This window comes from Athalia rosae, chromosome 3 (genome assembly GCF_917208135.1).
Source record: "Athalia rosae chromosome 3, iyAthRosa1.1, whole genome shotgun sequence".
Lineage (NCBI taxonomy): Eukaryota > Metazoa > Arthropoda > Insecta > Hymenoptera > Athaliidae > Athalia > Athalia rosae.
The window spans coordinates 20,464,467-20,491,313 of NC_064028.1; the positions used below are offsets into that span (position 1 = coordinate 20,464,467).

Below are 26,847 nucleotides of genomic sequence, written 5' to 3' on the forward strand. Positions count from 1 at the left end.
AAACCCAAAGATGAGATTAAAAAAATAATAATAATATGCCCGAAGTGTTCATATCTGTTTAACAAGTAATTGTATTCAAAATAATTACAAGTGAACTGTTAAAAAAAAGATGCGATAGATCTGGATTTACCACGTTTTACTTTTTACCATTCGTCCTTTTTTTCATTCCTTCCTTCGATCAATCGAAATGGAAAAGGCTGAAATCTGAAAATTTAACATTAATTATCGTGAATTAAATGTCTAGTATATTATCAATAATTAATAACGAGGTTATTAAATTTTTGTGTAATATTATTGTACAATAATAGGTGCTATATAAAATAACACCAAACGAATACAAGAATAAAATAATTATTACTTGTATAAAAAAATCGTTGATTGAAACGAGGATCACGAAAATTATTGTTAAATTTAACGAGAGAACGCTGAAAGAAGTTGGAAAAAAAGGAACAAAAAGAGTACGGTATACTAATCTAAAAATACGTGATACCTTCAGATTACCGTATAAATTTATTCACAGTGTATAATAACCATGAAGAAAAAGATACGCGAAAAGAAATCCAAAAATAATCAAATACCTATAATAATATATACTGCAGTAATGCGAATCTGCAACAGCCGAAGCAGTTTTATGATTATTAAAAATAAAACCGAATTCATATAAAGAACGCCCACTCATTTTCAATTTTATTACATATGCGAAACAACAAAGAAAAACAAGAATTTTTGGTATTACTTAATTTTATTATTTTTATTTTTTTCTCGTTATTATTGTCAGTTATCAATTCACTTTTCGTCTATGATAATAATAATGATGATAATAATTATAATCACACGATGATTAGAATGATATATTTATAGTAGTAATAATAATGATAATAATGATAGCTGCAAAAAAATTCGAATATACATATATAATGTATGCCATATGATATAATAATATACATTTATGAGGATTAGGAAAATCGCGAGAAAATGCAAAAAATGTTAAACCCGCAACAATTATATACGCGAATTATTATACCTGGCTGAGTAATACCTATATATTATATCAGGTGTACGAAATAATTGCGCGTTATATGATAAGCGATATATCACACCAATCACACGTACATTAAGTGTATATGCATAGTACGTTATGTACAACTTAAAAGATCCGGATGGTTCAACATGAATTTTTGTAAACGCTCAAAAAATAAAACAAAGAATAATCCAATAATTGTTAACGGGGCGTTTCAGATCGGGGTACGTAGGAGCCCAGTAAACAATTAAAACCAAAAAAAAAAACAAAAAAAACTACAAAAAAATTAATAAAATAATATAATGCTTTGCCGTCGTGCGCCGCCTCTCACTCTAGGCTAATAATTTAAATATTATATGATAAAGATAATGATAACAATAATGATAATTAATAATTAATAATTAATAATTAAGAAAAATAAATAATTAAATAATAATATTAATTAATAATTTAATTAATACTATAATTATAATGTAATACATGTTACAATAAGATATTATTAGATGTAATTATTATACATATATGGTTAGTTTAGATCGTGTTGTTGAAGAAAAAAAACAAACTACGTATAAGCGGTAAATGAAAAATAAAGAAATGATTAAAAATGGAAACAAATACAACAAAAAATGCGAACGAAAGACAAGAACGAGAAAATCATACATGACACAGAAACAAACAAAAATGTACTTACGGAGATCTCGGTCTATAAGATCACGTGGTGGGCTGTGAGGAAGATCGAGGAAATATGATCATGAGAAACGAAGTATTATTTGTTTGAAAAATATGAATCTATATAATATATGTATGTATATGTGTTATATATATATATATGTATATTACATATAGTATGTATTTCATGAACCGCAGCCAACGATTAAAATATGTTTCAATCGCTTTACGGATTCTATGGATCTCGCTGAAAAAAAACGAAAAAAAAACGAAGAAGAATAATAATAATCCTATAATAAATTGCCAACATAAATCACTACATGCATATATATATATACACGTATATGTAGAATATTTAAATGAAAGTAAATGAATGATTAAAAAATTTAATACCACGCGCGCGAGCATAGTTGAATCATTTAATAATCGAAAGAGTAAAAACAAGAAAGTAGAGACACAAACTAATAGATCATTGTTATAAATTGTAAGCATGTATAACATACTTAAATATAACGTATTACAGCTTGTGCAAAAACAATAAAAATTGAAGAAAAAAAAATTTTTAAATAAACTGAAGATGAAAATAAAGATGTGATGAATACGAAAAAGATCATAGAGGGAAAGAAAAAAAAATTCAATTATCAGAGATCCTTAATGGAATAAAACCTCATAAGATACACAGCAAAAAAAATAATATTTCATCTCCAAGATTTAGACGGTATAATAATTTAACAAGAAAGTTATGCTCAATTCCTAGACTTTCTTCATAATCTTTAACACATATATATGTATATATATCGTTTTTGGTTTATTTACCTTTTTTTTCGGCGAGATTATTTAAACAGACTCATGTGAATTAACCAACTAATTATTTTGTTTGTCGATTTTTTCATTCTCCCTTCAATACGACACGTAGTTTTAAACATATATATTATTAGAATTATTGTTACATATTCAAACCGTCGAAAGGTGACATACGTTTTATCGGTGATAATAATAAGAATGATAATGATAATAACAATAACCGTCGGCCAGTGTAGAAATATTTATTACATTATATATATAAAGTATATGTATATATGAATACATATTTATATGTATTAAATATTTAAAATACAGAAAATTTAATCGAAATCCCCAGCCTACCACATAATAATTGAAAAAAGAAGAAAATCATTGAATGATTTGAATGATGAAGAAAACGATAAAAGAAAAGAAGAGAAAATAATGAAGATAGAAAAAAAATTACGAAAATACAAAAATAAACAAATTAAATAATGTTTTATTAGTATTGTAAATATTTTGAATAATTAAACAAACGGACAGAAACATGAGATCATGCATGACCTGGGGGCCCTTCGAGAGATGCAATAATAATGAAGAACGAAATATGAGACAAAGAAAGATGAAGAAAAAAATCCTATGCAGGTAATCAATAAATACATAATTTAGGAATTATTGCCATAATGAAACAAAAAAGTAGTGGAAAAGTAATGACGGTTTTTTTATCAGCGGGTCCCCAAGCTCTTTTTTGTGTTTTCGTTGAGCACCACATAATAACACAGCTTTACCTATCTATTATTATTAAATATACAATTAATTATCTATACCTTCGATTAACAATTATTTCTTTATTATTCAGCATATAATAATATTATATGATTATCTCTATTATAAGTTGAGTTTTCACACATGAAATACATTTAAAAGAAAACCAAAAAAACGAAAAAAAAAATACAAAAACAAAAAAGAAAACGAAAACGAAAAAGCAAAAAAAAACGAAAGACATTGTCCAACCCAAGTGTCATTACTTTTGATGTTAAATAAAAAATACATAATTAATAGAGATGTTTTTTATCTTTGGATTGAATCAAGTATCATACATCGATATTCCTGTGATAATCGGGTAAAGGATAAAAGCAAAGGAATCAGGATTTATGATAATATGGTATAATAGCATTCTTTGAATTGCCCGGCAATCGGCGCGACAAACAAATGCGGTGCGAATTTGATCGTTCTACGAGCCTGCGCCGCACCGCAATTCAAATTTGAAAGTGCGTGATTTTATAAATACATGTATGCATATGCAATAACTGAGCGAGATAAAGAAGAAACTGCATCAGTAACAACGTTTGAATAGATATCTGAAATTTAAAAATAATTTCATTCAGTTAAGAGGATCCTGAAGTGCTGTCATGTCTGTGTGAAGATTGAAGAAGCCGGTTGACAGAAGATCAGGATGTTATTTGACAACTCGGACTCAATGGATAAACATAAACCCACGTGGAAATATATGTGGTTGTGTAGAGGTATTATAATCACAATAAATTCGTTCGATATTACAATGTTGATACTTTTTTTTCTCTCCAGCTGTTAATGGGACAGTAATGAAGCAAATCAACATAGATCTGTGGATCTTACTCTATTCTAGACGAGTTACAAGATATGTCTTCAGTTTTCTCAGTTCGCTGATGAGAATCATTTTTGTCATGGCATTCGGAGCAGGTATCGATCGTTTTATTAACATCTAATGTAGAGGGATCCGAAAAGTTTCAAAACTCCATTGGATATTACAACAGGTCTACTAGGTGCTTACGCTTTGGCGCAAGTTAAAATCGACGTGCCGACCTGCACCAGGATGAACCCATTGCAAAATGATATTCTAAGCACAGCTGCGTCTGTAGATTCCTCGCTTCTACATCAAGAAATGGCTTATTTGAAAAGCCAAGCATTCAGCCTAGAAATGAGCCTTAAAGAAATGGTGCCTATCTTCTTGTATGATCTTTCCTTCTTTCAAATCCGTATACTGAACTGATCAATATTTATTTTGGCAGAAAAATGAGTATAAAGATCTTTCCGACATCGCTTTTAAAAATCGGAGAGGTACGTCACACAAAACGCATTAATTGTAGAATCAATTAATTTTGTTAGACTTGGGATAGAGTAGAATTTCTTTGCCATATTTTCAGCATTTAATTCGGACGAAGGTCTGGCAGACTTTGCGTCAGAAGCGGCTGGAGGCCTGGTACTGGATACTCCGGACACAGAATCATACTACGAATCCAGTCATCAACAGACAACCTTTTTTGGTCTCCCAATTTGGAAAGCGACCTATTTCACGCCACGCAAAGTTATACAGGTTTGAAGAATATACCAGGAGATACGAATTCTGTAACTGTCGGTTTATCAAAAATTGTGTTCCGGATTTTATCATTTATAGCCTTGGACTCAGGCAGGGGAATGTTGGGCCTATAAAGGGGCCAGGGGTAAGATTATCCTGCAATTAGCTTATGCCGCTTATGTCGACCAAGTTACACTAGAACACATACCGGTATCAGCGTCTTTAACTGGATCGATCAATTCCGCACCTCGTGACTTTTCAATCAACGTAAGTTTGAATCTACGAGTTTAGAATCATGTAAAATCAAATATAATTCTATGCATTGCAATCCCATAAGATTTAACGTGATTCTGTAGGGATTCGTAGAAAGCAAATACGTGATAATGGGTAGTTTTACCTATAATATTGATGGCCCTTCGACACAGACGTTTGTTTTGAAGGTAAGCAAAATTAGGATTGTATCAAAGAATTGAGACAAAATTGTCCTTGCTCTTTCTGTAACTCCAGAATGAGGATATGAAACTTCACCCGGTCAAGAATATGCTTATTGAGATAAACTCAAACTGGGGTCATCCAGAGTACACCTGCATATACAGGCTCAGAGTTCATGGAAAAATAGCCCAAGTAGGAAACCAAGCAAAGACTACACTTTATATCGAGGATTCAAAATCATCCTAATATTATATTGGTAAAAAAGCGTATCTATGAATAAGTTTTCTCAACTCTAAGGATAGAATATAATAAAGACATTGAATAAAGGTTTGGTTTATTCATCATTTTTGTGTTGTTTTACAAAGTCTTATCAACTTGATGACAATGTGGTAGCTTCGTGAGTACGGTGTTACCATTGATCGGTTGACGCTCCACCCCAGCTCTGCTTTGGAGCAGGAGCTGCAGCAGCAGCAGGTGTTGTTGCAGACCAGTCATCTTGGGGCTACGCAAAAGGTTTATTAGAATTACATAGATAAATAGCTTGTTTCATCACCCATGATTTTTCATAAAAACTAAAACAAATGAAAAGAACGTGTACCTGTGCAGCCCAGTCCTCATTGCCAGCGAATGCGGCGGGTGCGCCAGCAGCTGGTGCGACTGCAGGAGTAGCCCCGGTATCATCAGCCCAGTTCTCAGTAGCAGGAACGCTGACAACTTCATTAGCCCACCCAGCCTCGGCTGCGGGTGCAACATCATTGCTGCTGATGAAGTCAATCTTTGCCGGGGCAGCAATCTCCTTAGCTGCCTGCTCTTCCTTCTCAGCCTGGATATATAAAATATGGATGTAGAGATTACAACATAATTGAAATCAAGGTGAAGACAAAGAAATATTCAGAAAAGATTAAGCCTATGTACCAACAGATTTTTGTTCTGGACATAAGTGTATCATCATCTAGTCAGAGTTTTATGAAATAATTTGAAGACTTGTGACAAACCTCTTCAGGATCTCTGTAGAAGAAGAGATCAACGACGACTTCCCACTTAACTTCTCTTGGGATAGAGCCTCGAAGACGGAGTACTTCGCGGGCTAGGAGCCACCACATGAGTCCGATGCTGTGGGTGCTTTTAGTATTGCAGGGAATAGCAATGTCGACAAATCTCAAAGGTGAGTCAGTGTTACAGAAAGCAATAACAGGGATGTTTACATAGCTCGCTTCTGTGATTGGCTGGTGATCAGTCACTGGATCCGTCACAATCAAGAGACGAGGCTCACGGAAAGCAGCCTTAAAGAATTAAATATTTAAAACAATTAGTTAAATCAGAATAAACTCAAATTGAAACAGTAAAAGGCTCCATATGAGCATTCAGAAAAGATTAAGCCTTATGTACCAACACATTATCATTCTGGACATAAATTGTATCATCATTTACTCAGAGACACCAAATCTCTCATTGCCACTACTGGTAAGGTATCTACACACCTGAATCTGATTGGTGAAAGCACCGGGAGTGAAGCGTCCGGCGATTGGTGTAGCTCCAGTATGCGCGGCAAACTTGAGGACGGCTCTTTGTCCGTAAGGACGAGAACTGATCACAAAGACTTCGCTGGCATGTTCAATTGCGACAATAGCACGAGCAGCAAGCAGGAGCTTCTCCCAAGTACGGCAGAGGTTTATGATGTTCACTCCTGCAAAAAAATATCAATGAAATAACCAATGAATGAAACAACCATAACAGTACACAATTGAGACAATTCAAAACCTAGGTTGAAAACACCCAGGAAAGTACAAAAATACGAATTTCTCCTCACCATCAGCTCGCCTTTTGTAGACATACTGTTCCATCTGATAATTGACATTCTCACTACCCAGGTGGGTGCAAGCGGCCAACATCTTGGTCACGTCATCCTCCTTCAGAGCTAGCACATCGAATCCTCCCGACATCTTAACGTTGTGGTTGAATTACGAATCAACCTGAAATGATAATTCACACACTGAATGTTATACCTTGAACCGCAAACATCCTATCGTCCAGAGCAGCTTAGGCTAGGAGAACACGTGGACTTGTGCTACGTGCAATATTGAGTTTTTCTGATATTTTATGGTGGCTAGTGCAACAGAAGTTAAATTATTTGGAACAGAAAAATACTAGTAATGAGGTATAACATGTTTCAAAATTTTCAGGGTGGTAATCAAGTGGTAATTACGAATTTTTTTACTCTAACTCACGTTGGACAATGCCACTGGGAGACTTCCAGTACAGGAAAGAATGGCCACCTTTTCCAGATCGGCAACGTAGGTCAAAATGGTGAGTTATTTCAGTTGAAAGTTATTTCTGGTGGTGCAGACTTGATCTGGCTTGTGAAATTGATTTCTGAATTAAATTGCATTCATATCATTTTAATCTTTCCAAAAGAACTTAAATATATAAATGAGGAAATATTTTGGATTGTTCGAAACGCCGGAAGTATGCCCGAGATCCACGTGAGAACTTTGATGTTTCAAGCGGTACATTTATAAATACCGTGAATAAAATACTGCTTTTATTTATGAAGATTACAAAACGATTATACAAGAACATTTATTATTAATATTTTCCACGATTGTAATTTTCCATGTACGAAGAGATATGATAGAATTCAGTTCGATTTTCAGGCAGATGTGTGTAGTGTATGTAAGTGTCGAAAATCTTGCTTCAAAATAACACAAGGTAAGCCGACCATATGAATCTTCAAAATTTGTTTAGAAAATAAAAATAATCGTAGTAATATCGTTGGTCGATCAAACTCCAATTAAATTTATTAGTTCTAAAACAATCATAAACGGTTCACATAGCATATATTTATTTACACGAAAAATTGCAAGCCATTGGGGCAAAACAAACAATATAATATTTAAAACATAAATCAGAAAAAATTATGCATCATCAAATAGTAATTACAATCAAATTACCGATCTAAGTAATGTTATAACCGTCTAATTTTCAAAGTTCTATTAAATAATTCATAAGTGTGACGTGCAGTAGTTGATGAGTTACGCTTCAATGTATAAAAAGATAATGATAGATTTAATTTTGTCTTGATCATGACATAATTAAACCCTGGAATAGACATAAAAATGGAAATCATGTATTGAAATTCTAAACTTTCGATACAAAATAATATGTCATACATGCTATATGAATCATAAAATGCATGGCACAGACTACATCTCCATTGTTAAAATCTACATAATCATAGTTAATGTTCCTCCAAACAATGAGTCGTAAGGCTGTTTTTCCTACAGTGAGATACTCTAAACGCTAGGTGTGTCAAAGATAAAGTCCCACTATGTTTTCACGTTATCCACCAAATGCAGAAAGTGCATTTTCTCAACAATGCTTATTTCAATAATCATTACGCTGACTTGTACCCATACGCATATTTCTACGTAGTATTGGTATGTATATTTATAATATATAATATACTGACGATGAAAACAATTCCTGACACCTGCTAAAATCCTGACACCATCAAATTCTCAACTTGGATCACATTTTATCAATATGTGCAGACTAGATATTATAGCTACATAATTACAAAAGACAATCATTGATCATCTCTTAAATTCAATTAACATATGTAATATGTAATTACGCCGTTATGGCACTGTTTAATTAATAATTATTTCCCATTATGACCGATTGGACTTGTAATTATTGTTGAAGTTTATATTAAATATATATCAGTCATTAATCGTTGAAGAACTGATCAATTCGGTCTCTCATTTAATTTGTATAGTTTATTTCATTCATTGGTATAATATACGTAGTATGCATAAGGATGTCAAAACGTTTTTAATCATATTTTATCACCTGTTCATATGAGGCTTTAGAATCAAATTGAAGAGACTTGAGTCAAATTCGAAAAATATTAAATTAACTGTAACATTATCATCAACTATGACTTAATGATTCAGGATGTATGAATACAAATAATTAAAAATCACAAACTTTAAGTTATTGAACGAATATCATCCACTTACCGGTATAATTATGATCACCAGTATTTCATGATACATAATAGTTATCATTCTCAAAGCTCTTAAAAATTGTATTGAATATTTCATCTCTTCACACATCTTTGCAAACTATATTTTCCCTGATTTCTCTGTGTACCGCGTATTATCAAATAACCATTTCAACAAAACGACATTCATAGCAATAAGAGATACAACAAAATGATTGGTAGAGATTTTCTTCAGATCAAAAATATATTAAGTACAAAATTGATAGGTCGGCCACAAAATGTATCAGATACTAAAAATATTTTAATTATACGATTGCGATACTTAATAAGTAGGAATTTGGTTTGTGGACATAATGAAAGAGAAACAATGATAAAATGCATGCAAATACGATTGGTATAATATATTGTTATTAATAAAATGTAACATAACGCAATAATAATATTAATAATAATAATAATAATAATAATAATAATAATAATAATAATAATAATAATACAATAATGCTAAACATCATCTCCGTATTGTTTAGAAAAAAACAGGATTGAGAATTATATCAAGATCGTTAGAAAAAATGATAACTCTTAAAAAATATACATACGTTCTTTTTTTCAATTTTTCATTAAATATTTTTATTAATTTTTTTCGTGTCCAGTACCTCGTGCGCGTCTTGGTTTTTCCGTTTTCTCTGATCAAGTTCTCTTTGTTTTTTCAATTTTATTCTATTCATCCGTAGTTTTTATTTTCGTGATGGTGTTTTCCCTTGCAATTTTATTTACCAGAAAAACGTACATATGCTGCAGCGGTAAAGCAATCTCCAGCCAGTTAATCATAACGTAATAACTATTTTTTAGGGACTGGAAAATATAATCTCATCATATATTGACGTTAGCTTGCGTCTAGGTTTTGAAGATTAATCAAATGAATTCAAGTAATCTAGTCATGTAATTAGAAGCATCATTTATTCTTCTTCAATTGAACGTCAAAATATGATGGGGTTTGAAAAGATAATTATGAGTAATTATTATATATTTATCACGAGTCACGTTTTACTTATTTCTCCATCGCTAAGGTCCCTTTGTGGTGAGTTTAGTGAAATTGTAGCGAAAAATACAAAGTTTTTTTTTTTTTATTTCTCTTCTTAATACAGTCCCAGATGTATACGTGCTGGGAAAGTATTTATCAGATATTTATCTATACTGTTTTAAATATGGTTGATGACAAACATTCTAACTGGTGATAAATATCATAGTAGTCTGTGATGCACGGACCGTGAATGGGCTAAAAGGATGTATGAACTTTATCAGTTTCGTTAAACATGGCGCATCATGTCATATTGTTTAAAAAGCATATCCATTCTAATTCAACAGTAACTTTCAGTATCGCAAATACGTTCAACAATAAAACATTAAATATTAAGAGAAAAAAAACCGTGTCACAGGCGTCGTTCATTAGTTTTATGGTTTATAAACGTCTCAAGGTGAACCTCTGGATACATTAAACAAACTGGGCGCCATTGACTCTCACTCATTATTGCAAGATGATTATTTATTTCTGAAATGGGTGTAAACAATCATGGATAGACTTACGAAAAGAGGAGAGATTCATTTCAGAGCAGTCCAGACTCGGAGCTGGGCAGAAGGTTAACACCATTTTTATTGCTCCAGTTAACTTAAGTGGATCTTAAAAGTTTTCCTCTTGTTTTTTAATTGGAAAACTAACAAGACAATGTAACGATTTCTAATGCCCAGAGTGAACTACAAAGCCCTCCGTCTGGACCACCAGTACATCCTGGAAGCCCATTCTATCGGTGGAGTTTGAAGAATGTTGTTGATCAGCTCCGCTGTTATTCGGATCCTGTAGGTGATTGTTGTAGGATAAGATGGCGGTCGACGACTGCCTCTCGCAGTCTGTGTGGCCTATTTTTGAATTAGAAGAATTTTAATTTCTATCATTTCCTCACTCTATTCATCTCTCATTGAAACGAAGTAATAGAATAAAATATAATCACCTAGGAGTGATACTGCGTGACATAAGATGATGGGAAGAGCCCTCGTCTATGGCCAATCTCTCCATGCCACCAATGCTGGTCTGTACGGTCTGTTACCGTTATCACATCACCCCGTCTAAACTCAAGCTCTCCCTGTTCTTGGGGTACAAAGTCGTACAGCGCCTGTACCAAACACTGGAAACAAAAAGAGCAACATGTGTACGTACGTTGAAAGCACCAATCAACAGCCTGGTATCAACTTGGGTAACCATTGTCGACTGAACTTTGCACAAGGTCAGTAGACATGACTAAGTGATCGAAATATATAGACCATATTATTTTGGTGTTTATAGAGTTGATGATTATTGGCTTAGTCATGAAGCCATAAGTTCTGGATCGACGATTAAATACTTGTTCAAATTTATTACCTCCTCTGGCACCATATCACGCAATTTGACATCCTGGGAACGAGAGACTGATGCTGTACGATGATATTCCACCAGTTCATTAAGACTGTTAAATTTGACGACCCAAAGAAAAAATTTGCCTTGTGCATCTCTGAGCACTTTAAAATGCTGCACACCATCTGAACATCTGGAAGAATAGATTGTCCTGGGTAAGAATGGAATGATTAACGTAATTTATTACTTCAGAATTAATTTTTTCTAAGACAACTTACTTGACAGAGAGAGAAAAGTCCCCAGGTGAACTTTCGCTAATTCTTATAAGGAAGGCACCCTCATGTTTGTTCATTAGAAGTCTCTCAGCATCTGCTCTTGTTATTCTGCCATAATACCAGCTAAAAAATAATAAGAATATGAGCCAGTTTGTATCTTAAGGTGATAACTAGTCCAAGTTAACAAGAAATACTTACTCATGATTTTTCATTTCAATGTAATTACTAGGTATCAAGCCTTCCCGTGAGTCTAACTCTGCTCTGTACCAATTCATGTCATCCTCCATATTCAGGATCTGTGAATTTGGTTCAGAATAAAGTAGTCAATATCCATATTCATTCAATTATCAATAACTGAGGTAACGACATTGCAATGTAAATACAATAATTTGTTTGAAAGACTTTATCCCAGGCAACCCTCTGTGTATAGTGTTGCTAAGAATCTCATTTTATTTCATTTCATCCCATGGTTTAAACTCTGGGAGTATTATAAATAGATATTTGCCCAAGCAGAAAATAGGCATGGCATAACTTGAACAGATTTATGTCAGTCAGTTCTTATTTCGGCATGCACTTAATTTCGGCTTTCAACCAAAACTATGGAATTTGGTGGCCTCTATCACGAATTAATCCTCTTTAATATCATAGTTCAACACACTCTTGAGATTATGTAGAAACAACTAAAAGAATGTTCACTATTTATTTATAGCTATCTATTATAATTCAATGTGATTATAAGCCGCACAGGAGGATGTGATTTTATCGAAATTTATAATCAACTATTGAATTTTATTGTCAGTCCCACACGTTTTGCCACAAGCCGAATAAGCTACCATATGATTTGTGTATTTCTATATTTGGCGATGCGAAAACGGCATTGTAAAATATCCACAAAAATATCTACTTCCGTGTATAGAATCATCTGCAAACATGATTTAACGTCAAGTGTAACCTGATCTGGCAATAACTACTACTCGCATATTTCGAATTGATTAGAGTTTTTTTTTCACTAGTGGGATTAAATGACAGACTAAAGACTTAATTTATTTTTGTGTAGACAAACCTTTAATATCTGACTCCTCCGAAAACTGAGTTCGTCATCAGCGGTGGCATTAAAATCGTGTTTCGCTACCGCTTCCATGATGATGACGGAAGTATCCTCTGCCCCGTGTTAAAAGGTAGCTAATAGAATATAATAATATTATAGAATAATATTCTCCGCTTATTCAAATACCCTTATCTATTTCAAGGTTCGAGGTTACTGAAACGATCGGATTTTCGCCCTCGCCCGTCCTCCCGATTCCTCTGCGACCTCCTCGTCGTGATTCGTGAAGGACAGGTTATCTCCGTTTCAATATATCGTGTTTCCTCTATCCATTCGTTAATGCAAAGTGTCTAGTGCGACTTTAGCAAATAATGTCCTGCCGTTTAGTGGTATCTCTGAAAGATTTCTTCTCAGGTCTCCTTCGAACAAAATCGAATCTTTCAGTATCTTCTTATCAGTTTCTTCCTTACTAGACTTGCAACACAGCCAGACAAAGTACTAAATTTGTATCGTGTTTTATTCAACGACATTCATATACATAACACACAATCACTGCAACACATATGAGCAGTAGCAGCTCAGTAGCAGTAGCACAATGAAATGAACGTTATGATGATGATCACTCTGTAGCAGTAGTAGGAAGCAAGTGTGTCGCTATTCTGTCGCCACAACTACATAAGAGAAGATATATATCACAAAACTTTTCTTGTATTGTACGTCCCTTTAACGCTCATTAGTTTTTCATACTTCCTTGAGACAATTTATACCCTCGCGGTATTTAAATCGCCACCGATATCAATCAACCACTCGCGATTATGTTTCAAAATGTTATTAGGGCTTCAATAAGAGATGAAGAGATGTAGGAGAAAAAATAGTTACGATTAAACCACGGATATCGAAACGCGGACGATCATTAAGCCCGCCCCGCTTTCATTGTAACTTAATACCGAGTCTCACAAGCTTTTCTTTGATCAAGCTGTATTAATTTTTGTTGGTTTGTTTCTGTGTTTAGCACGCATATAAGACAAACGTCAGCAGCTATACAGCCGAATCTTCAATTACACCCTCCCACAAGAATCCATTGCTGCTGCAAGGCAAAGCAAAGCTTATGCTTATCAGCTCGTCGGTCTCCACTGACCGCTGCTGCTGTCTGTCGACAATACTGCGCTCCTCCAGCTCAAGGTACGAAGAACGCCAGATCATTGGTTGTACCGAGTTTCTTAGAGGTATTAAAATATCCTTGAATGAGTGAACTCACCATGTGATACGTATAAAAAATCAACGCCACCCAGAGCGCCAATTATTCGAAAAATCGTTCAATTTTGGATTATGCGAGAGCCTCAAAACCTGATAATAACGTTTTACTTGGTGCTACTTTCTCAGGGCGTAGGACACGACATGCGCAGACGGCAACAAGTCTTCTATGTGTAGTGTGATGTCGTAGGTGTTGAACGAAACGACGACGACGAAATATCGAAACCAAGAACCGCTGTCGTCATTCAACGATAGCACCACGCTACGTTTCTTTTCAAAGAATTATCAAATCTACTATTATAGATCAGGAATTTATTTATAGGAATGGAAATTTGGAATACGGCGACCTTTTGATTTACCTTATCGGGTAATTGAATTTCATTTATATACCTGTGTATGGGTACCAAGGATTTATTGGAATATCAAATGAATTTCACCACCTTCTCCAAACCGGAGGGAAACGGGGCGGACCGACATTCGATATTTATAAAATTGGTATCTATATTTGTACGGTGAATTATTTCCTGTCTGAGCTATCTGAGGGGATGCTAATACTGTACAAGAGGGAGTCTTGAATTTAGCAAACCCACTACGAGTTTTTGGGTAAAAAAGTCTTTAAAAAGACTACTGGGTTACGGGCATTTTTGTCATATACATGCAAACAAATTTCATCCGTATGTTGATTATTCATCGAAGAGTGATTTCGAAAAATCCGGTGATGAGTCACACGCGGATGTATAAACGCCTTGTTATAGACAACCAAACATACCGCAGAAATTTAAAGTACCGCGATGTTCATTTACATACAAGTGTTACCTGTACTTTTTTTCTTATGCTCGCATTATCAACTTTTTCAGAAATTCCTCATGCCCATATAATCCGAATCCTATTCTACAAAATGTTTTAATTCATAGAAAATGATCTTCGATGTTGATCTTCCAAGGATAAATCCTCATCAGCGAGGAAAAGTAAATTCGGTTCATTGCTCGCATGTTGTAAGCATGGTTCAATTTTCTATTACTTTTCTATAATACTTTAAAACATCGACCTAATTGAACTGAAATATTAATGTCACTGTATTTCCATACGCAGTATTATAATAGTACGGTATCCGGGAAATGGGAACCCACATTCACCGCAGAGTTTTAATTAAAATAGCATGTGTGAAATGAATATAATTCTGTAGCATTCTAGAGATGAATCGTAACGGAGAACGGAGATGTCCAGCTTCTCAAATGTTGGTCTTCAGCTCCGGTCCGAATCTTTTGGTGATGCTGGAGCCTCCAGCTCCTCTTACTGCAGGATAGCAGGTCGGTCTCCCCTACATAGTGTGCAGGGTCCGGGACACGGGATGAAAGGCACTTTATGCGCGTCGAAAGAACTACCGCCGTATAAGAGAGAGAAAGGAGTTTTGTAGCACTTGAGGCAGCCGGAGCAAGGAGAGGTAAGTGAAAGAGAGAAAGAGATAGAAACAGAGAGCGGAATAAGGACATGTGGGGAAAACCCCACAAGCTTGAAGCTGGAGATCGAGCTGCGATAGAGAACGGCTATGGAGCTAAAGAAGGAGAGAGAAGAGTAGTTGCTTGGGAAGAGTAGATGTGCACACAATTCAAGGTGTGTAAGAGAAACACACAAAGAATCTCAGTACACAAGAAGACCATGAGGAGAGAAAGGAGAGACGCCTCTTCTTGGCTCTTCTTTTAAAGCTGCTGCAGCTCCACAACACCACTAGCAGCCGAGAAACAACGGAGAGACCTTCTTCTTGAACATAGCTTTGTTTGATGCAGGAGACGGCTTCTCAGACCCAGACCCAGACGCATACGTGCGGTTATTATACGACATATTCACATACTGCTGCTTCATTTTTCTGCAATGGGTCACCCCTACTTGCATAGATGCTATAATGAATAGCACACGAGGTTTTTAATTGTTCGCGAAAAACGAGCTGCATTTTCCAATTTATCTGTTTTCTCTGATGTTGATATCGGTATACCCGTTGAGAATCTAGCAATACAACAAAACAAAGATACGGAGAAAGAGGGAGTATAAAAAGGATGGAAAAAAGAACACAATTTATCGCCTGAAGACTTGCGTCAGTGAAACGCGCGATTGACGTAATTCGCTGACGCGTGCACGAGTACCTCCGATATACATAGGTATGAAATGTTAACTTAAAGTATTGCGAGAAGTGTTATGGACTGTAGAAGTTCTCTAGTTTTATTCAACATGCTTGCGGCTGAGTCAAAGGCGATTATTAAACTAGCTGGTCAGTTTTATTGATTATATATTGACTGTAATTGGTTTATTACATCGATCTTTAAAGATGAGTTCAGGCAGAAGCCAATTCTCGCAATTAGAGCAATTACTTCTTACATTAATTTTCTTTGTTATCATTGATATTGTACTGCGCCTACTTTTTTACCGATTAAACAGTTTGATCGATTCGAATTCAGGCAGGAAAAATTTCGCTCGTCAGCTATCGCCCTCTATTATTAGTTAAGTATTATACCCAACTGATAATCTTCTGTACGTCGGTAAAGTCATAGGCAATGATTTCAAATTAATATCAAAAAATTTATAAGTAAATCAAAATATTTTTTTTTCATTATGATTGATTTTTTTCATTTATCAAGTCGACAATTACTATAAGTTTTCTACTACCTCACGAGACGTATAAAATCGACGTGGGCAAATGATGCGATTGCAAAGCGCCGAGGGTTTCAGAGCTAATTATTATTTCCCCAACGCTTCTCTCTTGAGAGTAAAATGACCTTAACGACGCTATTCAATTTAGTAATGCCTAATTCGCGCCCACGTTTGCTCTGCAGTTATGTGGACTTTACAATTTTAGGCCGGATTACACTTCAAGTATGACAATTTATCATTCCGTCAGTGCTTTTTCTCTCCCTTCTCACCATGATTTATACATATAAAGTATAAAATTCCGGCCATATCCATTATACAAAATAATCAAATATGATCCTGTGAACAGTCCCTCGGGTTTCTGAAGCACGGGGAAGAATTTCACCATTGGATTCTTCATCGTCCTATTCTGGGTATCGAGCATTGAACTGCCATACAGCAGCCGTATTTTCTGAGTGGTAGAGGATTCAGGATTCGGATACACCGGGACGAAACACCCGGCGCCCTGAACTGCAGCCCTGCGAGTGGCAGGCCCCACTTTTTACCCAGGGGTAAAATCCCCATCTGCTCGTCAACCCGGGGGAAATAATTCCGTTCATCGTTCGCATCGTTTTTCAACAGCTATAACGCATCATAAAGGCAGGTAGGTAAAGGGACGCTCAAATTACAGGATTATTTGCACGGCTCGTCAAATTAAAAATTATATTAATAATTACTAAAACTACTGCAGATAACTAAATATAGGCAGTATGCATAAAATTATTCACCTTCGAATGATGCTGATATATCTACGTATTCGAAGATGAATTCATTCATAACATAGTTGCCTATAGTGTGGCTTATCAAGATCGATATAGTGAGATTTCCTGATGCATGATGATGATACGAGAAAGCATAGTTATACCTTACCTGATGTGTTCATAATCGTATAGCATACTATTATAGTGGTAGATACTAACATACAGTATGTACGGTGACGCAACAAAGAATCATCGGCAGATCCCACATTGTTTATGCTATATCTGTGTATATATAGAAACATATATATTAACACAATGCAGCATTTACAAGTAGATATGCGTTGTCCTAGGTCAAGGTCACACCGTACGATAATCTAATTTAGATAACGGCAATTTCCAAGAATGATTTATACACGTGTGTGTACACGTTATACATGGTATAGTCTATACACACGTGTGTCTGCAAACATTGGTGAGTCACTTATATGACGAGTACATACCTATAGATATATCTTTTTATACACTGACACGTTCTTTTTTAAAATCATATCGGACTTTAAAATACAAACTATATACGAGACTAAGGATCATCTCTTCGCGAAGTCATAATTGAAATGTAAATAGCTGACTGTGCGAATAAAAGTGGTGTCAATGATCCTTCCGGATTATAGGTGGAATAATACTCGTACAACCAAGACGAATAGGTATATGAATATTATACTATGCACATGTAGGTGAGCTCAACGACTGAATACCGAGAGCACACGTGTTTTGCAACATGCTTATAGATACATGGTATGAAAGTATCTACGTATACGTATTCTTCTTTACGCGCGGGAAAATCAGAACTTTGTATTCATGCATACGTATATAACGCACCGCACATACACATAAATATATCGTATACTTGTATTACTGTTAAAGGGTAGCATTGAAGAGGAAGAAACGGAAAACAAGGCACGTGGCATACGTCATTGTCGTACACACGAATTATGTGTCTCGGCATCTCTCGTCTCTGATCTTTCTCGCTGTGGTGTATAGGTGTGTATATACATATATATATGTTATTATATCATATAAGTGTACCGTTCGTTCACCCACACATCTATATGCTCCACTTTCATTCATCCGTCTAGAAATAAATCCTCGATTCATAATCAGTCTGCTTCCAAGCATGTTTAGGTGAGCTCTGTAGTACGTACCTTTTGTCGATGCGTGCGTACGATCATACTTTTTCAAAGAATGTATATAGTTATAAATTATCTCGCACGTATGCACGGTATAATTGTACACACGTGCCCACAAACCGTTGACTACTATCTTCGTTTATTCGGTATGAATTATCGTTCATTCGGAATATAAGACGGCGTTAGAGCAATTAATGAGCTTCCTGAATTTGTCCTTTTAGCTAATGAGAAAGTTGCTTATCAGAAAATTCAGTTAAAATAACGGAAAAAAGTTATACCGAATAACTTTCTCTGTTTTTTTGGAAATACAATTAGCGAAGTGACGCGGCAATTTTGATCGCGATTCAAAATTGCAGATTTAAAAAGTATCTATAAATGTTAATTCAACGATTCCTACAAGGCCCACATTCGCATTTAATTATTGTAATTTAAACCCTGCAAGAGAAGACCCTAAACTAGCTAAAGGGCGAGAAATATAGCATTCGTGATTTGTACTCTAAACGCTGCTAACTATTATAAACTATAACATTATAATGACGAGCCCCTTAGAGTATATTTTGAGCGGCCGTAATTACCCTTGCCAAAGAGGCTATTTGGCCAAATTACAAATCCAATGTACAGCTAGGCTTGTACTTTATAAAATGTACAGTTACATTGTCGCACTGTTAAATTAATAACAAAACATTTTGCATCGCTACATAAATTCCTAGATATCTTGCAGTGTATTCTACTGTGCTAAAGTAATCGTCTGGTGATCTGAAAGCAAACGTTTCCTAGAGCCATTCGCTGCTGCAGGCAGCTAAATATATTTCTTTCTCTAGATCTCCAGAGGTCTTCAAGGTCGTAACGGAGTTAGAATTCTTAGTGAATAAAGACATATTGCCAGGCTTCTGCCTATTGTTTGATGTAACAAACTATTTTAATTTGTCACGTACCGATCGAGTACACAAGATTTGGATATCGTACAATATATTAATTGGGAGAAAGAATTTCCATCCTTCTTTCGGACGTTGATTTGAAAGACTCCTATACAACATATTGTGAAAATTGATGCTAAATCAAAGTGATTGTAATTTAAAAGAGGCTTTTAAGATGGAAGAGTGTACTAAAAATAATTATTGTCACTGCAGGTGAGCCTCTAGATACGATTGACCTGCGTGAAGCTTAGGTATAAAATAGCCCTAAGAGAAGCAAATATATTCACTAGTCAGCTTATGGCTGGGAGTATTCGTCGAAGTCGAGACTCAGCCGTAGCATCGGGACGGAGTAGCGACAACGGGACGACCGACCGACGCTGACGTAGATGCCAACCAACCACCACAAGCGGACGATCCATGTATAACTACATATCTACACGCATACATGGAGAACTCGCTGCTCTCCAAACTCACACAAATGCGAATTTCACATTTAACCAAGCTGCGCACAGAGGGCGACAGGAAAGCGTGTACGGCAGGGAGGGCAGGGAACGTGTTCGGTTTAACCCACACAGACAGAAAGCTGTTGAGAGAAAGAGAAGGAAGATCTTGTCTGTGTAGTTTGTTGGGTGGTTGTGTTGAGTGTAGAGCGTTCGTCGAATCCGCCGCTTCAGGCTGAAAGCTCCGCTCGCTGCTCCTCCTCGCCTAGCATCGATCTCCGCGCGTTTAATTTCGAGTCGTCGCGTCGACCGGCAACGTAAGCGCGCGCCTCTGCAACAAGACATCATCAGCAGCAGCAGAACTAGCAGCACCAGCAACAGCGGCAGAAGCTAGGAGAACGATTACTAAAAGGTGGTGGTTTTTAAGCGTATCTGCAGCCAAATTTATATTTTGAAACTATATCAAAATATAGACGGTTCTCTTGTTTTGTTTTTTGTTATCTCGTATACTGGTAAATGATACTGATTAGAGTTAGATTGTTAGCTTAAATGCCGTTCAGAGAGTGCAAAATCAGGGATATAAATATTGAAGTTTGTGATCCTGTTGTGTGTGGTGGTAGTTCGAGGAGAGTCAGAAAGGCAGGGCCCTGATAGAGCTGTGAGTTGGTTCGTAGTTCGTTCGTCGTTCGTTACTTGGTCGTTCGTTCGTTCTCGTGTGCTCGACCGTGAGAGGCGGACAGAGTCATAGGAGTCAGTCGAGCCCGGAGCCACTCGCTTCTAGTCGCCTCTATCCGATTCACGACGAGTAAACGTTAAAAATAAAATTGGGAAATTAAAAAAAATTAACACGTTACTAACAGAGGGAGGAGAGCGAGCAGCAGCCGTGAACAATCACAGATACGTGAGGAAGATATTCGAAGGGCATCCTGGAAATAAAGTCAAAGTGCTAAGAGCTGAGAGAAAAAGGAAGCGGCAGCGACAGCGAGGGACGACGAAACGATCATTCGTCCGGTGGTGCTGCCCTCAGTTGGGTAGTTGATTTACCACAGTTATCACAATGGCTTCTGTGAAAGACACAGCTACTTTCTTCGCAGAGGGAACTGCAAATCAATTTGAGCACGTTATTAAACTTTATCCTCAAGCTTTGAGGCTGAAGGCGGACAGGAAGACTAAAAAACCAGAAGAATTGATCAAATTGGACGACTGGTGAGTGCTCATTACCGTTTGAATTCATAAACAACTTTTATACCCAGCTAACCCGGACAATGAACTCGAAGCGCGCTTCGTGATCGCACGTACCACACTGTGGTGTGTGTCGCTCTCTTACTGAACTTATTTGCTCGCATTCGGCGGGTCGTCTCTATGATCAACGATTGTACATACAAACCGCTACCGCGATCCAGACTTATGCGCCGCTCATTAAAATACCAACAACCTAATGTCACGTGGGATCTGCTGATGACAAGTGCTTAGAATTCTCGAAATATTTTTTTTCTTTTCTCTTTCAACTCAACCAACACACGTTTACAGTACATGGATTTTCACTACGTGATGTCACGATACACCAACGGCTATCGAACATCATGTCTGCCTTGCAGCTAGCGAATGTAGTTTTTGAAATAATAATATCTCCGTCTCTGAACATTTCAAAGAATTTTAGAATCTGCCAAAGTACTCGTCAGTCCTGTTATAACTCATGAAAATTACAAACTAGGTTTTAACCGACCTGCACTCTTTACTCCAAGGCTGTTTCGACAGAGCATTTGTGGTTGTGCCTACCTCTAACACGGCTGTTGGCCAAGCCTCTCAAAATGGAGACGTACATACAAAGACCCGTTGGCGTTCGCTTTTAATATCGTATTTTTACCCAGGAAAAATCGAATTATAGGTACATTCGAGATTTTCGAATAATGAAAATTAGCGCAAACATATGGATTTATCATCGACCTTCTCCCTCATCCCGCGAACACCGCGTAGAAAATATAAGTAAAATTTTTCGCTTTACCCGTCACGTCAACTTCCTGTGCGTTGTCTATAATATCCGTGTTTGTTTTCTTTCGTCAAGTTCTTAGTTTATTACATTCTTTTTTTATTTTGAGATTGTTTATGTTTCCCACAGTATTGAAATTCCCAAAGTTTTGTCTATGGGTTTTTTATATTCCCACCAGTGTTCAAAATCTGTTCAAACTTGCCCTGATTTGAGTCGGCAATAGATTGAATCGGTAAATGAAGGAAGTTTATTTCTTGTTACTCGTCTTTCAAATCATCTTTGACACTCCTCATATTTATCAGTTCTGCTGCCTTGCATTTTTCCATTAATCATGTAAAAGTATTAATGATAACCCTTGGAGCACAGAATCATGGGCCTACTCTCTATTAGATGTTTTGAAGCTTTGAAATGCTCACAAATGTCTTGCATAAGCAAACAGTTATTGCTTACAAACATCCACATCTTACAACGGAATTTTCTTAGGTACCAAAATGAACTGCCCAAGAAAATTAAATCCAGGGGAAAAGATGCTCATCTTATTCATGAAGAGCTGGTACAGACCATGAAGTGGAAACAAACGGTATGCAGTTTTATTAGACAGTCACACAACTCATATGATCCAGACTTGTGATTAACTATATTGGGCCAATGATCTGGAAGAAACAGTACTTATTTCACCAAGTCATTTTCATACTTTTGACAGTATAAGTTCTTTCATTGACCTTGAACAAAAATCCCTTGGTTTTACAGCGTGGCAAATTTTACCCACAACTTTCGTACCTGGTAAAGGTAAATACCCCAAGAGCAGTCATGGCAGAGACAAAAAAAGCATTTAAGAAGCTCCCAAATTTAGAACAAGCCATCACAGCATTGTCGAACTTGAAGGGTGTTGGAACTACCATGGCTTCTGCTCTGCTTGCTGCAGCATCTCCAGAAAATGCTCCTTTCATGGCAGACGAATGTTTGATGGCAATTCCAGAGATTGAGGGCATCGACTATACCACTAAAGAGTATCTGAACTTCGTTCAGCACATTCAGACCACAGTTGAAAGGCTCAACAAACAAAGTATGCTCATTTCCGGATACCATGAAAAATTTGAGTAAAATCAACTGCAAATAAGTGGTTTGAACCAAATAATGACATTTCGTATTCTTTGAATTTTTTTAGTAGCAAATGGAAAATCGTGGAGCCCACACAGAGTGGAATTGGCTCTTTGGACTCACTACGTTGCTTCAGAGCTGAAACCTGAGCTGCTTGATGGGATTCCCGGCACAACTGAAAACGGAAATTCACATCCCACAAATGGAGAGACGACAGAGCCGTCCGATGATAGCAACCAGGAACCAGCTGTTGTTGTGGCTAATGGAAAGGAGCCAATAGATCCTGCTGCCATTGATGAAAATAGTACAACTTCTTTTACCGAAGATTCTTTGGATAAACCGGCGACTCCGATAACGGTAGCTACGACGACAACGCCGAGTGAGGATACTAATGATTCTCTTGCAACAAATGAGAGTAACACTCGACCAACTGATAGCGAGGATACCGAAGATTCGCAGGATACCCAAGAGCCCCCGGTTAAAAAAAGCAAGAAGTGACCCCCTAGCCAATCCCAATTACATACCGTTACCCACATCGTGTCAGCTAATAATTCTGCGCTGATCGTGGCTAGGCGATACTAAACTCCGGGATTACGGGTTCAGTTTACATCTTAACTATTCCAAGTTATAAGTTAATTATTAATTATTATAACAGAACACGGAGGCAAAGGCAGCCTCTGTGTCTACAAAGTGCATCGTTTGTTCCTCCCTCTTCCGCAAGAATTTCAAGCCCCTCCCTTTCCTCTCCCATCCAAATATATCCTTGTTGTTACTCTACCTTGCAGTGTTCTTAGCAATCTCAACGTCTCAGATTTTTTTTTACTCGTTAGATAACTCTTTGATTCCCTCCTATTTGTAATTTTGATCGATGAAATTTATTGGGCTAAAATTATTGCGGAAGTAAGAAATTTTAATTTTGTAACTTAATTAGGTACCTATTCTCTAAGTGATGAAGCGTCGTAATATTTAATTTGTTAGCTAACTGGTCGGCGGATTTTTTCTCCAATCCAGTGGTCAATTAAATACAAAAAACATTTATAAGTAACAATTCACACAACTCAACTCAGTCACACTTACGGTGAATGAAATGAAATGAAATATTTTACGATTAAAAAACAAATAGACAGACAGAAAAAATATGAATTTAAAAACTAAACAAATTAATAAAAATAAACAATTAATTAAATAAATAAATAAGATTAATAGTAAAATATTGATCGTGAGACGGACAGGAAATTATTTAGCGACAAGCGTTGCACCATCGATAATGATTTAATTCTGGCGTGACGTTAGTTTCTTTTTTCTGTAGTAAAAAAAATATCTTCAATTTATATATACAATATAATTCTATAAGAAGCATTGGGGCCCCAGCCGCACGAGGTCTACCTTTATCTGATACCTGTTTATCCTCTCCACCGCAACTCGACACCTAATTTGATTTCGTTGCTGCACTGGGACCTTCCGTAGACGTAAGAAAGTTATTGTTCGTATCCAATAATCATTAATTATTTCAATGATTTTTCCCAAACACATATATTCACACACACTGCAGAGTATAATTATTAAACTGGCTATAATGGACAAATAAATTTCATCAAGACATCCAATAGATCAATTATCATCGTAGATACACCTTTCTAATTATATGTTTGTTATTTGATAATATTTGTCTCAAATTATTTACAGTCGTACCATCGTAATGAGAGATTAAAAGAAAATTTTAAGGGAATTCAAAGAACGTACAATCGAAATACCGAGTCCGAGGTGGGGAGGCACAAAGGGGATTGAGTGCTAATGAGTCTTTATACTTTGTGTCAAAAACTTGATCGTTTTGCTTTTTTTGACAAAGGGGCGGGTGAGCTTTAAAGAGACTAATCGCTCCAAAATTCAAATTTAATTTTATTTACCAGTAACAACCAGTAACTGATACACCCGTGACCAGCGAACAGAGCGGTACGCTAATATTATCTTAATCATAATATTAATAATAATAATAATAATAATAATAATACTGAATCATTACCATAATTTATATACTTACCTTGAACTGCATGTGAAAACGTATGCATGGAGTAAACCAAATACCTTTTAAGTAAGGATTGTTAGAAAATGAAGTAAAAGTAACTCTTTCCGAGAGTCAGCCTACCCAAGAGATTGCAGTGGCAGCAGATCTTCACCACGTCCGAGGTTTATGTACAGGGATTTAACTAGTATTTTTGCATAATGACCATAAGTAAATAAATAAATGAATAAATAAATAATTGAACGAGGGAAAAGACACAAAAGGAAAAGAGGAAAGAAAATTGAAATCGTACCTTTAATGAATTAAAAATTGAAGAAACTTGAGAGGATAAAAATAAAGAAAGATATTCGATACGAAAAAAATAGCGACAAAACGTAGTATATATAATGGAGAAGTTGACCAGCTAGAATTTCGCTGCTATACATTCTCAATCTCTCTTTTCACAAGCATACAAACAAATAAATTACATATTCTCTTTCTCTCTTTCCTTTTTCTCCCCAAATTTTATATAATTGTATTTGTATGTTATAATTCACAAGAACATGAAGCGATAAAAAGAAAATGATGAATTTAAATTAATTAGCAACTCAGATATACTTTGCATTATTACATTAATCAGATCATTGATGATATACAGCTGTTCTCAAAGGAAGTTATAGGTTGCGAATCTATTTTCCAAAATATATAATTATATGTATAAATAATAATTAAATTTAAAATTGATAACGATGATGATTATACTTTATACATATACTGTACCCTATAATGTTCTAATATTTTTTTTATTTTTATTTCCATTGACGAATAAAAAAATCTCAAAAACAAAATTGAAAATACGAAATAAAAACACAAATACCACTGATTAATAATAACAGGAAGAACATCATTCTAATAATAATCATATTTACCATGATTTACAACACATATGTTTATGTTTATTTTCAGTATACTTATTACGTACATATTTTATCACGCGATTAATGTAAAATATCGATTAATTATGAGAATTTTGTTTTTTTTTTTATTATTCCCATCTAAAATCGCAAACCACAATAGAAAATTGTCCAACGTGTAAAAGAACATTGAGATAAGAAAATATACACTTATTCGATTATAGTGAGACCAGGAGGGGATTACAATTTTTCAATTTGCTTTTTTCGACTTTCTCGACATCCTAAAAGTTTTGAGAATATTATTATACTTATAAAAAAAGCATTCCAGCTCTTGATTTATGTAAGAAAAATAAACATAAAAACACCAACTAAGAACGAAATAACCACTTCTATAGGATTGTATCAAATACACGTTATATATTCATTAAAACTGAAATTTTCAGTGTATATACATAATGATAATGAGAATAACAATATTAATAATAATTATACTGATATAAATACAAGAAACAGAAAATGTGTAGATAGTTTTATCTACTACCGAGGTACATACGTTAGATTGTATACATACAAATGAGAGATCATTCTATCGCCGCAAATTGATGATATCATAGATATAGTTCAATATATCTATGATGATATTGAATACTAATACCATTAAAATATTAATACAATAAGAAAAAAATAGACGCGGAAACAAA

At 35.5% G+C, this 26,847-nt stretch overlaps 4 protein-coding genes across 6 annotated transcripts; 2 read left to right on the top strand and 2 right to left on the bottom strand.

Moving 5' to 3' along the window:
- Positions 1–2,883: 2,883 nt before the first annotated feature.
- On the top strand, positions 2,884–5,743 carry LOC105693943 (SUN domain-containing protein 3-like). The gene is made up of 8 exons (XM_048653093.1): positions 2,884–3,999; positions 4,061–4,195; positions 4,270–4,451; positions 4,525–4,573; positions 4,660–4,829; positions 4,911–5,078; positions 5,168–5,251; positions 5,319–5,743. The coding sequence occupies exons 1-8, from the start codon at positions 3,930–3,932 to the stop codon at positions 5,487–5,489; spliced, it is 1,029 nt and encodes a 342-aa protein (XP_048509050.1). The 5' UTR covers positions 2,884–3,929; the 3' UTR covers positions 5,490–5,743.
- LOC105693944 (40S ribosomal protein SA) lies at positions 5,561–7,626 on the bottom strand. The gene is made up of 6 exons (XM_012414213.2): positions 7,472–7,626; positions 7,054–7,216; positions 6,725–6,930; positions 6,239–6,526; positions 5,842–6,066; positions 5,561–5,745 (listed from the first exon to the last, which is right to left on the bottom strand). Exons 2-6 carry the CDS (start codon positions 7,184–7,186, stop codon positions 5,653–5,655), a joined length of 945 nt encoding a protein of 314 aa, XP_012269636.2. The 5' UTR covers positions 7,187–7,216; positions 7,472–7,626; the 3' UTR covers positions 5,561–5,652.
- A 1,376-nt stretch (positions 7,627–9,002) lies between these two features.
- Positions 9,003–14,174, bottom strand: LOC105693961 (growth factor receptor-bound protein 2). 2 transcript variants are annotated; one of them, XM_048653095.1, is made up of 6 exons: positions 12,977–14,174; positions 12,112–12,209; positions 11,917–12,036; positions 11,666–11,849; positions 11,259–11,432; positions 9,003–11,166 (listed from the first exon to the last, which is right to left on the bottom strand). In XM_048653095.1, the coding sequence occupies exons 1-5, from the start codon at positions 13,052–13,054 to the stop codon at positions 11,259–11,261; spliced, it is 654 nt and encodes a 217-aa protein (XP_048509052.1). In that variant the 5' UTR covers positions 13,055–14,174; the 3' UTR covers positions 9,003–11,166. The 2 variants fall into 2 exon arrangements, with proteins under 2 accessions (XP_048509052.1, XP_012269666.1); XM_012414243.3 differs by having other exon boundaries at positions 11,666–11,831; positions 12,977–14,131.
- A 1,475-nt stretch (positions 14,175–15,649) lies between these two features.
- Positions 15,650–25,983, top strand: LOC105693960. 2 transcript variants are annotated; one of them, XM_048653094.1, is made up of 8 exons: positions 15,650–16,368; positions 17,205–17,498; positions 18,520–18,636; positions 19,913–20,551; positions 21,000–21,345; positions 22,613–22,709; positions 22,880–23,195; positions 23,298–25,983. In XM_048653094.1, exons 5-8 carry the CDS (start codon positions 21,197–21,199, stop codon positions 23,726–23,728), a joined length of 993 nt encoding a protein of 330 aa, XP_048509051.1. In that variant the 5' UTR covers positions 15,650–16,368; positions 17,205–17,498; positions 18,520–18,636; positions 19,913–20,551; positions 21,000–21,196; the 3' UTR covers positions 23,729–25,983. The 2 variants fall into 2 exon arrangements, with proteins under 2 accessions (XP_048509051.1, XP_012269664.1); XM_012414241.3 differs by lacking the exon at positions 15,650–16,368 and adding an exon at positions 16,372–16,478 and having other exon boundaries at positions 19,913–21,345.
- Positions 25,984–26,847: the final 864 nt, after the last annotated feature.